The following is a 17,807-nucleotide window of genomic DNA, read 5'->3' on the forward strand; positions in this document are numbered from 1 at the left end:
CTTCCATCCCCCACCGAGGACCTGGCAGCTGTCCCTCTCCTAAAGCATGCACAGCCTGACCCTGCCTCCTGCTACGAGCTGCGTCTAGGGTTGCATTGCGAGTGAGAGCAGAAGAGCTGGGATCTCTCATCCCCAAGTCCCACAGGAAAATACGGCAGCTCAAGAATGGTACGCTGAGGGTGTCTGAGTCTGAGAGTCCTCTGAACCAACCCAAGGAGCCCTTCTACCTTGCAAAGGAGAAACCAAGCCAGAGAGAGGAAAAATACTGGTTCAGTGTCAACAGATGTGCTGGCAGCTGAAGAACTCCCACGCCAACCTGCCATATTTCCTCCTCTTAATCAAAGAGGCAAGTTCCTACTGGCAGTAGGACCACCTTAGGATGGGATGGTGGGCCAGGATTTCCCAGAGAGGAGCTGGGGGCCAGGGGGCTTCGAAACCCTCCTTTGGGTTGAGCTGGAACCTCGCCTAGGGGCTGAACCGATTCTGGTCCAGGATGGAAGCTAAGCCTCTCTCTTTCCCCCTGTAAGATTCTCACTGAGGCTTGTTATGAGTTCTCTAGTGAGTCCTGATTGCCAGTGGCCCCATAATGGCCTAGTTTGCATATAAAAAGGTTGGCCACTCTGAGACTAAGTTCATTAATAATAACTGGAGAGGCCCAGGGCTGGGCTGGGCCCATTTTCCTCTGGTGGTGCTGCTGACTAACCCCAGTGTCCCTCCTAATTGAAATGTAAAATGGCAATTTTTCCCTAGACAACAAGGCATAAAGGGACCATTGCCACCGTGCTGCCCCCTCCTCTTACCCCATCTCTCCAGACCCTGCCCAGCCTCATGCTGAGATCCCAGGTTCAAAACCACCTCTGAGTCTGATGCTTGCAGGAAATTTCAGAGCGACTTCCATGTTTCTCCATGACTCTGAGGCCCTGTTTCCCAGCACTTCGGCCGTGGTCCTCACCTTTGCGCTTTCTTAACTAGAAAGAACCTGGTTTGGGAATCCCATACGTATAAGTGCAAGTCCATCTTCCTCCTGCTAATTTGAGCCTTGAAAGGACTCTAAACGTTGCTCGGCTTCACTACGAACGGGGATTAAAACCTCATCCGCTACAGGGTCATCTGGGGGAAGTCCATGAACTACCATGTATAACACGTCTGGCACAGAGGGAGCAAGTGCTCAAAAAACGTTTGTTCTTTCCTCGTCCTTCCCCATTGGCTCAGTCTGCACCTGGTCCCTCAGCTACTCCCTTTTCCTACCTCGTTTCCCAAGGATCCGTCTCCCCTGCTCCCGCCTCTGTGTGCTTTTCCATAAACACCCATCAATTCTCATGGTCCAGCCTATCCACCCCTTCGAAGCTTCAGAGCCCAACAATTTCAACAGCTCTGAGTGCCCCAACACAACAGGAATGGCTAGGGAGTTCCCAGTTCTGTTCACTGTTCATCTAATGGCAGTCCTCTCTTCTGGAAGGTTCCGCGTGCTCTGAGACAGGACCTTCGCCAGCCAGCCACGTGGCCTTGGGCACACTCCCAAACCCTCTGAGTCTCCTCATCCATAAAATGAAGAGGCTGGTTTGGAATCCACGAATTTTATGGTCCCAATTCTAATATTAACCCAGTAGATGACCTGGGACACATCCTCATATAACCTTTCTGAGGCTCAGTTTTCCCATCTTTAAAATGGGGGTAAACAATGCCTGCTAAACTAGCTCAAAGCGTGGTATTCAAAATATCGACCACTGCATGCTGCAGGAGGTGGGGGTCTTTGCAGGGTATGTTGGTCTCCTGAAAGTGCCATTTACCTACCAGGAGGGAAGTATTTTAATAACTGGTATATTGTGACCTGGCATAGTCATACAGGTGGGTATGGCTCCCATAGGTAGTGCATGATACTGTTATTCTAGCTAACACAATTAACACGGCACAAGGGGTACAAGGTTTCAATGCAGTGCATGTCCCACCACCTCCATCACCTTACACATATTTTGCCACGTGCTAACTTGTTTCATAGCACAACACATATAATCACCACCATGTCCACGAGAAAGAAATTAAGCACACCAGTTATCTCAGTTCCCACAGTGACCATGAGCAAAACACTCTCACCATCATCTTACTGACTTTTGTCCCCAGATGATGATCTAGCCCCATTACAGAATTCCTTAAAAACATACTGCCCATCTCTTTTCAAGGAAGATATTTCTCTGAACAATCATTTGAAAGGGCCAGTTCTTGGAGGGTAGAAAACACCTGCATTTAGCAAGATTATGTGGAGACAAATGCATACAATAAGAACGAGATTCGAGTCGCGCGTGGAGTCTGTTTTGCCCGTGGCTATGTTCTGCAGTCCTGAGAATGGGCTGAGGTTGGGGAAAAGGGTGGCTTGAGGTGCAAGAAGATCTTTAAATGTCTTGGCTTTCAAGAAGTGGCTCCAGCGGGCTCCAGGTCCATCGTCTAGCCCTGTGCATATTTTGGTTTCCACTGAAATGCACACAGAAGTAAAGACAGCACCGCTAATTGCAGGGGGAGTATCAACATATGAGAGCAAAAAAGATGCCTGTCCATCTACCACGTCCAGCATGTCGGTGGCTGCTTTATACAGAGGTTTCATTGCATATTTAAATAATTGAACACGACATAAAGAATGCTGCCCAGCTGGGAGAGGAAAAGCTGCCTTCAGGGCTGGTGCTTCCTCGGGAGGGGGTGGTGGGCTGTGGATTTACAGTCCCTAGTGTGTTTACAAGATGAGGGCTCTAATTCTCTCCGTTGTTACCGCAAGGCTGGGGGGAGCTGGGTAGGGGCAGCACGGAGGGGCAGCTAAGGGATAAGTAAATTGCAGTTCACCCCTCCCCCCATGTCACCTCAGCCCCCATCAATTCCAAAGACAAGTCAGCACTAGCTGCAACCAACCCCCAAAATTTACACTCACCTTCTCAGACCCATGGTGCCCAGTACAAAAATGCAATGCACCATATATTTTCTTTGCTGTTCCCCAAGTTTATGCCATTAACGTGATCTACGATGGGTTGGTTTATGGAGAGAGCAAAGTAATAATACAAAAAGGAAATACCCATAATCTTAAGTGGGGGAAGGGCAGATGAGATTGATGGAAAGTGCAGCTGAGTGCAGAGATGGCAACTCAGTAATGGAATACCTGCAGTGGGAGTGGCGCACAGGGGTTTGGCTTTGTTTTCTCAAAGGAGGGTGAAGGGCATGGCAAGGGTGCTTTGGCTCCCTCCGGTTGGATCCCAGAGGACCGTAAGAAGGGGAGCTGAATTGCTGACAAGGTGGGCTGGCCTGATCTCCTTCAAGTCCAGCTGGGGATAAATGCCCTTGGCCTGCCCTGTCTCTGGGCATGGGGCTTATTTCAGCAGCTGTCCCGGGGCCCGGACTTTCCCTGCTTTGCCAGCGCTTGAGTCCCAGGGAGGACTGACCTTGGGATCAGCAGATTTCCTGATACCCGTCCTGGCAACAGATTCAACTCAGCGGTATCGGGGTGGTAGGGGATTTGGGGAGAAACTTTCAAGCACAGCTTTGGAAATCCAATAGAATTCATTTTGCCTCTTCTGATCTTACAATTGTTCTCTGGAGTAAACACTCTGGTTGAACTTCAAGAAGAGAGGGGCTGCAGGAACTTCCTCTTTGAGCCTGTATTTAATGCGCCAGATGTGCCTCGGCTTCCTCGCAAAGCCCATCCAGCCTGGAGCCCAGAGAATGCAGCTTCAGCCGCAGCTCACTTTGCTTTTCAGTTTAGATGAGAAGTAACAGCAAAATAGTCCAGCGAGGATAAATTCTTGTCAATGGATTTGCTTTTCCATGGAAGCTCGCCTTTGTTCGCCAAGGATCACTGTTATTAAGTGTGTGGGTCTGATGGGGGGCTCAGGTCACCTAGCAGAGGAGCCTGGGGATTCCAAAGCCACTTGGAGACCAGTGGTCCCTCCCGCCTGGTGGAGGTGAGAGCGTGGCCCTGTGCATGGCTGCCCCGGGGAAAGTCCATTCCAGTGGGAAGCAAGGAGTCTCGGCTGATGCTGGGAGAACAGGACTGAAAAGACTCTGTGGTCCCACGTCAGCCTTCCCTCGCCTTTCTCTCCCTCTTCTCTTTGGTACCCAGGATCTGGCAGCTGATCTAAAGACCCAGGGCTGTTATCACAATGTCATCATTAGTTGAAACAAAATCATTCCTTGTAACTGGAATATAGTGACTATAAACAACACATGTTATTGGGCGTTCTATTTCTAATAATTGTAATTACTCGAGAATACTTGCCATTAATATAATAACAACAGTGATTGACCAGTTCTCTGTTCCAGACCAATAGCTTCACCTGAATGCACTCTTTGTTCAGGGGAAAAAAAAGAGGTAATTCAACATGCCTGGTGATAGTCAACAAAGCCAGTGTTGAAACTGGAAGACGCCCGGATGAAAGCCTTCCTAGGGATACAGGATGCTGCTGGGGAGTTGAAGGGCCACCTGGCAGCCTCCCTCTTGGCTAACAAAAGGCCTCTGTCTGCATCCCCACACTCAAAGGTTGAAAGCAAATGAAAACCTAGGGACTTCCAGAGAATCGCTGGGCCTGGGTCTCCCCTTCATTCCCAGGGTGAGTCTGGGTCTGGAAGTCCAGGGGAGCTCCAGGCCTGAGACTGTGTGAGCCCCCCTATTGGGCAGAATTGGGAGACCTGGGCCACACTTGGACAGTCACCCAGTAAGACCACTTCTTGGGCGTGGATTTCTCTTTGGTGCTCTCCAGATTATTTCCACTGGTAATTACAGAACTTCAGCAATCATGTGGACCAATGGTCCCATTTTACACATCTCTAAATACAGATCTACAGATCCCTTACACACCTTTAAACCTCCCACAATGCCCCGCATATGGGAAATGTTCAAGAAGTGGGTAATGTAGGATGAGAGGTGACCTGTAACAATGCTACAGAGTATCATGCCATGAATAAGCTCTTCCCCTGGCATGGAGAGGGGACACTTGTGCCTGGGGCTTCTACAAAGTCACCTTCCAGAGGTGTAATTTTCTTTGTTACCCCTTATTCCTGTTACCAGCTCTTCCCAGAAACAAAAATATAGAAAACAAAGCAACGACATTAAAAAAAGATCATTATATTTCTGTTAGCAGCCAGGGCTTTATTTTTAAGCTCTGAGGACAATATGACCTTCTTCTGCTGACCTGCAATGGCTGGACTCAGCCAACAGTCCACAAATATGTATTTACTTCTTTTCCCCTTATCTCCAGGAAGACGCTGCTACAACAACCATCATGAGGTGGTCGACTCTGGCCTCTCCTCTGTGTTATATTCAAAATGGTCCATTATTGAGCTGGGTGGAATGCAGCCTCCAACTGTGGACCAGGAGTACAGCCTTAAGACTTCCTTCTCGGGCTTCCCTGGTGGCGCAGTGGTTGAGAGTCCGCCTGCCGATGCAGGGGACACGGGTTCGGGCCCCGGTCCGGGAGGATCCCACATGCCGCGGAGCGGCTGGGCCCGTGAGCCATGGCCGCTGAGCCTGCGCATCCGGAGCCTGTGCTCCGCAACGGGAGAGGCCACAGCAGTGAGAGCCCCGTGTACCACAAAAAAAAAAAAAAAAAGACTTCCTTCTGTTACAATAAATAAGCATCCAAGAAAAAGAGAAGCTAAAGTTAATTCCACTCAGTGAAATGATAAGGGAGGCATGGCGATTCCAAGATACCTGTCACTGTGATGGCTTGCCAGGCTCCCAGTAAAAGGGCTCATGTAAAATGGAAAGAGTTGGCGGGGGGGCCACAGCGGTGGGTTTGTCCTTCACATCCCTCCATCCGTCACGTTCCTCCAGGCTTCTTCCTCTTCTGGGGACCCTGGCACCACACCCTCTGAGGTTCTGTGAATCCCCAGTGACCTCTGCCACCACCAGGTACACATGGGTGCTGTGCCTGGCTTGCAGTCTGGGCACTTGAAGACATTATTCTTGTATGGAGATCCCTGAATTGCACTGGCAAACGTGGTGGGCTATTGTTTTATTCTTTTCTAGGTTTTTTTCCTCTTTCTGAGCAGCAGATGCCAGCTGCTTTTACATGTTTAAAAGAAAGAAAGTTGGGACAAGAGGGGCAAACAAGACAGAAGAAGCAGAAATTTGAAAACCTCCTTCAAGGTAATGAAATGATTAGGGGCCTTTGAGATCCACCAGCGAGCTCAGCTGTCTCTGTTTTCATTTTATTCTCGGGCCTCTCCACACATGAAATCCCTGCCAGATACACCAGCCTGGAAAGCTGGAGAGAGCCTGAGAACCTCTTTGTCTCCACTGCCATCAAGTTACTTGTAGGTTTCTGAACAACATAAGAAGAGGTGCTTCCTGGGCTCTTAGCCCCTGGTTGGGTGGGTCAACCAGCCCTTCTTCTGCTTCTGACCCTGCACCCCAAGACAAAGGCCCGGGATTGAGGAGAATGGATAGCCTTCTTTTAAATTTCTTTTTTAAAAAATATTTTTTTTATTTATTTGTTTGGCTGCGCCAGGTCTTAGTTGGGGCACGCGGGATCTTTTAGTTGCGCGTGTGGGCTCTTAGTTGCAGCATGCGTGCAGGATCTAGCTCCCCAACCAGGGACTGAACCCAGGCCCCCTGCACTGGGGGCTCCAAGTCTCAACTGCTGGACCACCAGGGAAGTCCCAAGAATGTACAGCCTTTCATCACGGTCTTCATGCCGAGGTGTGCCCCTCGGCTGTCAGACCCCTGTCTGTCCTATTAGCTTTAACTCCACTTTGTCTTAGTTAAAAAAAAAAAGAAGCAGAGAATTGACACATTAAAAATTAGATTCACATTCCTACTTAAAGCCAAGACATAACCCCTTTTCTCCCTTTCCCTATGAAGGGATAATCTAGGTCTGGGTCTCTTTTTCGGATTACAAATTCAGAGCAGCCGTTCCCAGCCACAGACAGACCCCAACGCACAGGCAGAGGGCCTGTGTCTAGAGACTTCCACAGCCTCTTCTTGTTCTGGTCTGAAACCTACAAGTGACTTGATGGGAGCAGAAAGAAAGAGGTTCTCAGGCTCTCTCCAGCTTTCCAGGCTGGTGTATCTAGCAGGGATTTCCTGTGTGGAGAGGCCCAAGAATAAAAGGAAAGCAGAGACACCTGAGGTATCTGGTGGATTTCAAAGGCTCCTAATCATTTAATTACCTTGAATGAGGTTCTCAAATTTCTGCTTTTCCTGTCTTTTTTGCCCCTCTTGTCCCCGCCACCCAATTGGGAGCGTTCTCTCCCCTTGACAACCTCACCATTCCTTGCCTTTCCCTCTGCAAAGGACTGCTCTGCCCATTCTCTACCCCGAGAACTCCTGCTCAGCCACCAGAGCTTGGGAAAGTGGGATCTGGGCCTGGAAATTTCTCATTGCCAGACACACTTCAGTCATTTTTCCTGGGTGAGGAGAGCTCAACGCAGCAGATGCTGGTGGTGAGGTGTCCTTTGCTCCTCCCTTTCAGAGACAAGACAGCTTCCCTCCTGCCATTAAGGGTTTGGCCTAAGTTAGGGTTCCTAGTAGGGTTCCTAGTGGGAGTCTGGGGGTGGGTCTCTCTGTTCTCACCACGCCCCATCCAGTCCCCCTAACAGCCCTTATGCTTTCTGCACCTGGACAGTTCCCTGCTCTCAGTTATGGCTTTGCCACATGGTTATGACACCTGCGGGGCTGTGTGAAGGGGGCTGGAAGGTAGGTGCAAGACTTGGGGGTAGGAGAGACGTTGGAGCCTGAGTCCAGCGTTGGCCGAGAGAGTGCCCTGTCCTTGCATTCAGTGGGGTCTAACCAACACGATACAGATATAGATAGATATAGATATAGATATAGATATAGATATAGATATAGATATAGATATATCACCTCTCTATCTTCCTATTCTCAGCAACAGCATTCTAAACCACTCTGTTCAGAACTACTGGCCCAACGGCTGGAGTCACACAAGCACCATAATGTTTGAACAACAGCAGACTTTTCCAAAATGTGTTTACGCCCATTATCCTTGAGGTCTTTGCCCATAAACTTACAATCTCAGAGAGGAAGCAACATAGGCATAGAGTATTTCTATTATGGTGATGAAGAGTTTTCAGGGATAAGACTAAAGATCAGGACGGAACAGAAACAGTGTCTTAGCCACGGAGGCTGACTCCGTGTCAGTGATTTGCAGACTGGACTGTGCAGCAGAATCGCACAGTGCTGACCGCAGCCCCGAGGGGTCATCCAGCTGGCGGAGAGGATGGGGAGGGACATTTTACATCTCTGACAAGGTCCCAGGTGATGAAGATGCTGATGCTGCTGATTTGGGGACCACACTTTGAAAACCACCCTCAGGTTAGTGACCACCCTCTTATTCTTATCTTTCTCTCCGTTTTACTCAACTTGACTTCTTTGATCTCAGTTCTGCTCTGTGGACAGTGCTCTGAGGGACCGCTGAGCAGTCTGTACACAGTCCTGCTGTGTACTTACAATTATTTCTAGGACACACACACACACACACACACACACACACACACACACACCTCTCTGGGATTGTTCTGGAACTCATCTGGTGTGTAGAGGGTCCTGCTGGACGGAGTGACCTGGAATGCGCCTCTGTCTGGTAACTGAACCCCCAGGACTGACCCAGAGCTCACAGCTTTGCTTATTTACTGCTTTTGTGAAGTGGTCCCTTAAGAGTCGGGCTTGGGGAGCAAGGGGGTGGTCCTGCGGGATTTGCCTTTGTTTTCTCTTCTTAAGGGAAGACCTACCTGCGTGCCCCACGCTCACAGAAAGCAGCACTCACGGCTCTGGCTGCGGGACCTACCTCAGGCAGCCTCACCCGGCCTTCCTGGAAGGAGCAAGTCTTGGGGTCATGGGTGCAGACATGCCGGTATTTACACCAGTGGCAGCGGTATGGGCTCTCCACGCAGGACAGGCACCTGGGCACAGAGGAGGAAGAGGCACACGTCACAGAACCTGCATGAACCAAAAGCAGAAAGCCTAGGACTCTAGGGCCTAGCAAAACATGTTTTCATAGTAGGAGAAACCACCGCCAAACACTCAGGAAGAGTAGATCTTGTAAAAATCCATCCCTTTTCTCTCCAAGTCCTCAGGAAGCCAAGAGTCTCTGGCCTCCGCCCGCACTCAGGTAGCTGACAACCCCGATCCCCCAAGAGCCTCATCAACCACCCTCCATTTTTATAGGATGGCGCCCTCTTTTGCTGAATTGGGAAACAATGAAGTCTGGGGTAGAGGGGCTCATCCAGAGAACCCATAAGAGTTAGGACTAACAGTGAAATTGACTTTTAATTCAAATTGACTCCAGGGTCTCTGCTGACAAGGACCCACACGGACACACCTTTGCAGAGGAAGGTCCTGAGGCTACCCCCTCAGTGTGATGGGCAGAGTTGGCAACCCTACCTCTACTCACCATTCACAGGAAACTTTATAAAAGCTACTTCCTGTTTAAAACCCAACATGGTTCCCTTCTTCCAAAGGGTCGAACCCAAATGCCTTGCCATTCAGGCCAAGGCCTCTGTGGTGTCTAGATCCACTGTCCCCACGTGTGTCTGGTGCTTCAGCCAAGAACAGGCCATGCTCTCCCCATGCTGTCCTTCTACCTGGAGTAACATTTCCTCTACCTCATCATTTCCTCTTCCTTCTTTGACCAACGGAGAGTTGGTCTCATTGGGGCCCTCATCCTATTCATCCTGTTGTTTCTGTCTCTGGAAAAGTACTGGTCTTGTTGTATTATATTTTACTTATTCATTGTCCTGTTCATCCACTGGTCCACTAGGCCATGATTCTTGGGGGGTAGAGGTCGAGTCTTTGCATCTTATTAATTTTTGATCCTCCTGTCTAATGAGTAACACACTGTCTTGCATATAGGATGCTTAAAATCATTTTATGGACTGAATGGAAACTTCAAATATGATTTCATCTTCCTATTCTACTTTCTTAGAGGGGCAAAAGGGGAGTGAGGGATTAGGTCACCACGTGGTAAAGACATGGCAAGCTCTGTGGGAAGAAGCAGGAAGAGAATTCCAATGTCGAAGCAATTTGGCCGGGAGGACTGGCTGCCTCTTACTTGGGGTGCCAAAGAGAGCCACAGCTCTGGACCCACAGACATAACCAGACAGAGCCTACCAGCCTAGAGTCCCAAATATCTATGGTTATGTTAGCTAGCTTGTCCTATATGGAGAAGAAAACAGAACATTATATTAAAGCAAGCAAAGCTTTTTGAGATCAGGTTCTATGGCTTTCAAACTGTGCTCTATGGAACCCTGGGGGTTCCGTGGAGCTTCTTTGGAGACTGTGTGAGATGTGTGGGGCTCCTAGACAGAAGGGTTCCAGGTCCCCTCGACCCTCAACCATCTCCTGCTTCCATCTATTTTGTATATTGGGCTTTCATACCTAATTTTGGTTGAAGAAAGGTTTCTATGGTGAAAAACAGGTTTGTACCTTCTCAGTATTATCCAGGCCCATCATTTTGGAGAGGAAATAATAATATAGTACCAGTAAAATGTACAGTGCCTAAACAGTCGGCCAGATATGGCTCTAACCGCTCTCTTTGTAATAGCTCTTCTAGCCCTCGCAGCCATCCTGTGGGCTGAGCAGGGCTGATGAGCAGGCAGCAAGCAGCGATGTCCCAGCCGAGGGGACCGTGCCCTTGCCATGTCAGCTGTTAAATATCTGGGTGACGTCCCAGGAGGAGGACTACTATTTCCTCATTTACAGAGGATACTGGGGCACAGAAGGGTTACTTTTCCTAGCTGGTCTGACTCCAGAGCCCAAGCCTCCATCATCTGTGGCATCCCCCGGGAAGTGGAGGCTTCAGTCAAACAGAGCCAGAGCTGGAGCCGGAGCCAGAGCTAGAAGCCCACCTCTGACCGTTGCCAGCCTGAGTCCCGACCCAGCCTGCAGGGGACTGTCGTTCATTCAGGTGACTTGTTGGACCACTGCCTGGACACACGTGGGGCCTTCTCTCCCTCCCCAGACCCCTCTTCTCACCTGGGGTGCTGGCTGCTCTGTTCTTCAGGTAATAAGCACCCCCCTCCTCAACAGATGGTGGAAAGTGAATCACGTTAGCAGACTTATGCCAGAGAAGATGTAAGGGCTAGGGACTTGGAGTTCCCCAGCCCACAGGTTATCACGCTGCCCGTTCCAGCCTCTTCCCATTAACCCTGTGGGCGCCAGAGGAGGGAGTCTCTCTCCTTCTGGGGCTGAAGGAGGTCGCCTTACAGGGCCTCTAGATGGTAAGTCCTTGGGAAGGTGGTGGGGTCTTCTATCTTTGGACGAACTCTGACCCCAGAAACAGGGAGCTGAGTGAGGCTGGAGGGGCACTTACGAATTGTGGACGCTGCAGTTGTAGAATACAAAGCTGGTGCTGGCAAAGGTCATGCCTGTCTCCTTCGACTTGAGCTGCAGCTGGACGACATGGTGGTCCCCTGTGGGCGGAGCCGGCCATGAGGTGGAGGTGGGGTGGGGGACGGCCACTGCCCCGTGTCGGGTCCCACTGAGAGTAATGCACCCTGGCAAAGGGGAGCCCACTCTCCAGGGGGTGTGCTCAGCTCTAACCGGATTTGGATTCAGTCGGGCCCGGTCCCAGGACAACCCCAAGAACAGCTGCAGAGGGTGATTCTGGTCTATTTCTCCTTGCACACTGTATTCCGGGCACCCACCTCTCATTTGCTCACCAGGTCCTTTACACACACACACACACACACACACACACACACACACACACACACACTCTGACAGGTATTCAAATGTGCATTCACATACATGATGTCCATGCAGCCCTCACAGAATTACAAACACACACATTGATTAGCTACCAGGAGAAACACGTAGACTCTTGGCAATGCTGCCACAAATTATGCCAGAGGTTTTACATGTAGGTGTGTGAGCACTCACGAGCTCGTTCCCCATCTCTGTAAGGACACCCCCTCCTCTGGTGGGCTCCATTCGAGCAGACATCCCTGGAATCCTCAGCTGGCACCAGGGAGGAGCTGGGGCCCATGTTTAATTCACAGCCCTGACCCCAGGCCCCTTGCTCTGTGCCTTCCCTGAGAGGCTCATTAATCAATCAGCTCAGAACAAATGTGACAAGCCCAAATGGGAGGGCCAACATGGAATCAGGCTGCCCAGGCCGGCCTGTCCATCTCATCGCTGGGCCTCCGTCTACTCTGTCCTTCTCGTGGCAGCCGGCCAGCAACAGGAATCTCCGGGGAGGTGGGGCGGGGGTGGGGGTGGGGGGCAACGGTTCAGGGTCAGAGACCCAGCAGTGCAGGCAGGGGGTAAGGAAGCAGATGACCCCTGCACCCCATCCCTCCTCCCGTGCCCCTCCATGCCAGCCCTCTCATGCTCCAGCATGACCTCTGAACTTGACCGGCACACTCTGCCACTGTGCTGGCCTTTCCCTCTCCCGCCCTCTTGGCACCGCTCCCCACCCAGGGTGAGGTTGACTCCTGGATGCTCACCTGGTTTCAATTCCAAAGGCAGCGGAGGGACACTCCATCCCCCTCTTCCTGTGACACCCCTACCAAAGCACGCCGCTTCCTCTGACCCTCCCCTCCTGTGCGCTCCCTCGATCCCGCGTGTCTGTCCTGAGTTCTCATCATCCAGGTGGTGGGAGGAAGGACTTGCCACCCCGCTTTGCCTCTGGGGACCACTCACCGTTCTCCGTGATGATCCGGGGCACCTCCTTGGCTGCTGGGGAGTGGCACTGGATCTGACTGCCTACCACCAGCCCGTCCATCTCTGACAGGTCCTCGAAGGTGCAGCTGACACCAGCTGACAGCTCTGGGACATTGTATGTCTCCAGGACCAGCTGTGAACAGCCAGGCAGCGGGAGAGAGAGGAGGAGAGAGACATGGGAAAAAGAAGGTATGGAATAAAGGAAGAAAGAGGGAGAGCAAGAGAGATCAGAGAGAAAGAGAAGAAAGAAAAGCATGAGGCAATATTGACATACAGAAGAAGAGACCCAATTTATGACAGGAGAGGATAGAGAAGGTGGTGGGATGGTAAGAGACAGAGACAAAAGAAATAAGCATCTGAATGGATTTGGCCCCAGGAAACAGAACGTTTAGGGGATCTGTAGGTGGAGAGAGGCCCTGGGCAGGACGGAGGCCCCGAGGAACTGCTGGTCAGGCTCCCCTCCGTTATCCCCAACTTTGGAAAATGGCAACACCAACCACCAGGCGCCCAGCAAGAACATGGGCGCCACCGCCCCCTTTTCTCCCTCTGCATATACATCTTTCCCATCTCAAGGACAAGGATAGAGCTCCCAACATTTTCCCTCTCTTGGTCACTCTTCCAGTCATTTCTGGTGTCAGTTTTCCCTGTCTTTCTACCCCTTGCGCATAAAGCCTCTTCCCCGATAGTCCTGCAAACGTCCCCATCTTCCATCCCCGGGGACACATTCTCTAACACCCCTGCCCTGCTCTGGAGCGGGCTTGCTGGCCAGCTAGGCCCAGCCCTCCTGAGGGGTGTTGGGCTGAGGCCCTTTTGGGCGGGGGGTGGGGGGGGGGGGCTCTTCCGCCGTCCCTGGGTCCCGGCCCCACGGCCTTACCAGGACGTTGTACTGAGAGACAGAGATGTTGCTGGGATGGACGGTCAGCCGGACACACTGCTTCATCTCAGAGGCAAACCTGCGGGGTTCTCTGGACCGCTCACAGCGCTCCTTCCGGGTGCATCTGGGAAGGACAGAGCGACTGATCAGGGACTCAGGAGGAGACCGCGGGTCCAGCGAGGGGCCGGCGCGGAGGTCAGGCATTGCCAGCGGCTCCTAGGACATGTCCGAACTGAGCGTGCCCAGGACTAACCTTCTAGTTTCCTTCCTCCAGCTTGGTCCTCCCCCATCAAGCCCAAACTGGAAAAGAAGGTAATTCCAATCACTGGTTGTCACATGCGAAACCCCGAGAGTCGCCCCAGAGTGCCCTCAGGGCCTCCTCAGTCACAGAAAGAGCTGGAAGTCCTGTCTATTCCCCCTCCCCACTCAGCCTCAGCCCCCTCCCCCCCGCTTCGCAAACCGAGACTGTTCTCTCCACGCATCTCCTCTTTCCGATTTCCTCGGCTTTGTGCACGCCAGCTCCTCTGTCTGCACTGTCCTCTCGCCACATTTTTCCCCATTCCAACTTCTACCTGTCCCTCTAGACATGGTTCAACTATAATGCATCTTCCCACCAACCCACTCCCACCCCGGGCAAAGTTAAGAGCACTTTGGTGTTTCCCACCGTCTAGAACTTCTTAGACTATATGACAATTATTAGGCTAAGCGCAGCCCTCTCCTACCAAGTGTGAACTTCTCAAAAGAAGAAACTATGCCTGACTTACTTTGGAATCCCCTGCATATCTCCTGCCCAGCAGACAGAAGGTAAACGTAGGCGGGCAGGAGGGAGGGGAGGAGGCATCAAAGTTGCCGAGGGTAGAAGTTCAGAGCACGCTCTGGAGCCAGGCTGCGTTGGATCCGAATCCCAGCTCCATGGCCCAGCATCACTGCTGTAGAAGGTTCGCTATTGCCTAGTGTCCGTGTCCTATTATCGTTCAAAGTGTGCCTTGTCATCAGTGGATCACATCCAGGTGACCTGGGATCTTACGGTCGTAACTGATGGGGGCTTGTGAAAGATGCACGTAAAAGTCAGGGTGGTCACCCAAATGCATGCATCACACATAGGGGAAGGCACTTAAGCTCTCAGCCGGGGCCAGGGCTTGCCCTGCCTTCCAGTGGGAGTTGACTGCTCGGAGGTATTTGACTTTCAGGGAACAGTATTTAATCCAAGCTGGATAAGCCTGGTGAACATGGAGCTGCGGAGTGGCCATGATTTGGAACCTCTGGGCTACTGATTCTGCTGTGGGGTGGCAGTGAGGGAAAGCAGGGTCCTCAGAGGGACATGTTGAGGTAAGATGGGACTGCAGGGAAATCCCTCCTGAGTGCTGATCTCTTTTGGTTGAAGAGGAGAGACTCTGCCGAGAAGGGAGGATGTCAGGGGCTGTTGCAGGAGCGGAGGAAGCACCAGGCAAAGAGCTGAGTAGGGAAGGGAACAGCCAGGGATATGGAAGGGAACCTCTGTCTCAAGAAGCAGACGGGTGAGGGGTAGGGTAAAAGGTGAGGGGAGAGGGGCACCTGGATACCCTGAGCTGCTCTCGGGGTGACTCTCAAGGCACAGAGGAAACCTGCGGGGGCCTCTCCTCCCAGCCATGGGGAAAGAAGTATGTCATCCACATCACCTGGAGTTACCAAATAGAGTCCAGGTAGAAAAGAGGCAACTCCTTCTCTCTTGCAGTGGGTACAAAGGAACTTAGTTGAGGGATCTCAAGACAAGGTCCATCTGCATGGTTTGCTGCTGCCGGAGTTCATGAGACTGCATCTTGGCCTCGGTGGGAGGGACGGCCTAATAGTGGAGGGTCTGAGAGGAGAATTTAGCTGAGAAATCACTGAAGGAGTGGACTAAAGGAAGAAAGGGGAGATATGGACAGAAAGGATGACCTTGGAGTGAAGTGGATGTGTAATACAGAAGTAAAACACAATTCTGAATAAAATAATCATGGCTACTAGTCACTGAGCTCTTACTGGGCACTGTGATAAGGGGCTTACAGTTTATGTCACTGAGGTCTCCCAGCGATGATGGGAGGTAGGTAACCATTTTAAACCCCACCTTACAGATCAGGAAACTACAGAGAGCAGTTAGTCACTTGTTCAAGGTCATCAGCTAATCAGAGGGAGTCTGTATGAACACAGATGGACTCTGGAGCCTCCATTCTCACCCACTGAGCTCTACCTCCCTGAAGCTTCTAGACCGAACCCATTTTCCTTGCCATCCTGACGTCCCCTTCTGTGCTTGCGGCAATTTAAAAATGTCCTCTCAACCTTCTTCTCTATGCTAATCGCTGTTTTTGCCTCACTGGAAACACTGTGAATATTACTGAGACTTGTGAATTCTCCAGGACCCGTCCAGGAATCTCATCCCAAGGGTGAAAGGTCAGATGTGAGTGTGGTTGTCTCCAAGGCACCCTCAGGCTGTTCTAGCAGACCCATGACAACAAGGGCATCTGCCTAAAAGTCTGGGAAGTTAATTTACCAGGCTAGCTCCTCTGCGAGGACTTCATTACCTCTGGCCATTAAGCTAATGTTATGGACTTTTCCAGGGTGTCTGCACTGACATCACTATTAATAGTGTTATTACTCCCATTAACAGCAGACCCAGAGAGCTGGTACAGACTTCAATTATTCACTGACTCCCCAACTTTGAAGTTCCTATTTCCAAGAGCAATCAGTAGATCTGAAAAATGTCTTTGATTAAATTACGCAGAGAGGAAAAATGAAGCTGCTTTCAGCCCAAACATCACCTGAAGTTACCAAACAGAGTCCAGATAGAAAAGAGGCAACTCCTTCTCTCTTGCAGGAGGTACAAAGGAACTTGGCGGAGGGATCTCAAGACAAAGTCTATCTGCACGGTTTGCTGCTCCCAGAGTTCATGAGGCTGCATCTTTCCATGGCTCCCGAGAGCCCACAACTAAACAGGTATCATCTCCTGCAGATTTAGGTCTTACCAGGGAAGCCACCTGTGGCTTACAATTTTAAACAGCCTATCTAACTGTGTAATCTTGGGCAAATTACTTAACCTCTTTGCTGCCTCAGTTTTCTCATCTATAAAATGGGAACAAAATAGTACCTACCTAATAGGGTTATCATGAGGGTTAAAAGATGATGCAAGTAAAGCATTTAGAACAGAGCATAGCTCATACACAATAAGCCCTCCACAAAACCTAGTATTACCCCATCCCTCCTCTGCTTTCCCACCCAACCCCTCCAAACTGCAGCTGATGCAGAAGCACAGATCTCCTCCCAGACTGGACCATGGGGCAAATCAAAGATGAAAAGACAGCAATGGCTGCAGCACTTTTCCTCTTGATGGCGGAGGCGGAGCCCCAGATGGCAGGAGGGAGCAAAGAGGAAAAGAGTCGTCTGGGCTGTAGCTCTGCTTTCTTCCTAGCTGTCAAAGGGTGTCGAGAACTCAGCTCTCTTTGTGGAAAGTCAAGTTTAAGGTCAGTGTCAGGGATGTTTTGACATTTCTACTATCCCTCAGGGCCCATGAGGGCGGAAGCTGCAAATGTTCAAAAGCACAGACAACTGACCTTCGAAGTGATAGGAAAATGTAAGGGAAGAATGGATTCCTTCTGAGTTCTTAGAGGGTCTGTCAGGGTAACGGCCTCCTGCTCTTCTGGGACTATGATTTTCCATTAGGTCAGGCAAGAGCTAGGGAACGTGCAAAGGGTTAATTCATGACCCCTGGGTCGGGGGGCTTAGATGTTTCCTTCAAAGGGGCTCCAGGTACTTCCGAAAGCACGTCCTTGCAATCCACTGTGGGGACACCCTGGACATGGTGGAAGACCCTGCTTCATCCATTTTCCAGGCAGGACTCAAATAGCGCATGCTATATGGCTTTGAGTTTCCAGACATTCATCCCTGCCAGCACCATTGCCACCCCCAGGAAACGCAGAGCTGCAGGTGGCCAGCAGGAAGCAGGCTCCAGGAACACAGCCCGGGCCCCAGAACGGGAGTCTGGCCCCCCTAGGCTCTTCTTCCCTCCCCTTCTCCCTCCACTTTCTCTGCAGTTGGTCCTCCAGCTCCAGTTCAGAGGTGCTAAAAGCCCTTGGGGACAAAGGCCCTGGCCCCTGGAGGGGTTATTATTCAACTCAGTGGTTCCAATGAGATTATCTTCTCTAAAGAAGCAGCTACCACCGCCTCCCCTAAGCCTGAACTTTCACTGCTGGAGAATTCCCAGCCAAGTGGAAAATTAGAAGGGAGAGGAATGGAGAAAGGAAGGGGGTGAGGGAGAGGGAAAGA

General features: G+C 51.1%; 1 protein-coding gene across 3 annotated transcripts in view; it reads right to left on the minus strand.

Annotated features, from left to right (window-relative positions):
- The window catches only part of PLXNA4 (plexin A4), a 382,796-nt gene that overhangs the window by 77,856 nt on the left and 287,133 nt on the right, over positions 1-17,807 (minus strand). For all 3 annotated transcript variants that reach the window (XM_007455355.1, XM_007455356.1, XM_007455357.1), the window contains 4 exons: positions 13,530-13,653; positions 12,635-12,788; positions 11,304-11,403; positions 8,781-8,895 (listed from right to left, as the gene is read on the minus strand). In XM_007455355.1, coding sequence (XP_007455417.1) covers positions 8,781-8,895; positions 11,304-11,403; positions 12,635-12,788; positions 13,530-13,653 — 493 coding nt within the window. The remainder of the gene's footprint in view (positions 1-8,780; positions 8,896-11,303; positions 11,404-12,634; positions 12,789-13,529; positions 13,654-17,807) is intronic.

This window comes from Lipotes vexillifer, unplaced genomic scaffold (assembly GCF_000442215.2).
Source record: "Lipotes vexillifer unplaced genomic scaffold, Lipotes_vexillifer_v1.1 scaffold687, whole genome shotgun sequence".
Taxonomy (NCBI): Eukaryota; Metazoa; Chordata; class Mammalia; order Artiodactyla; family Lipotidae; genus Lipotes; species Lipotes vexillifer.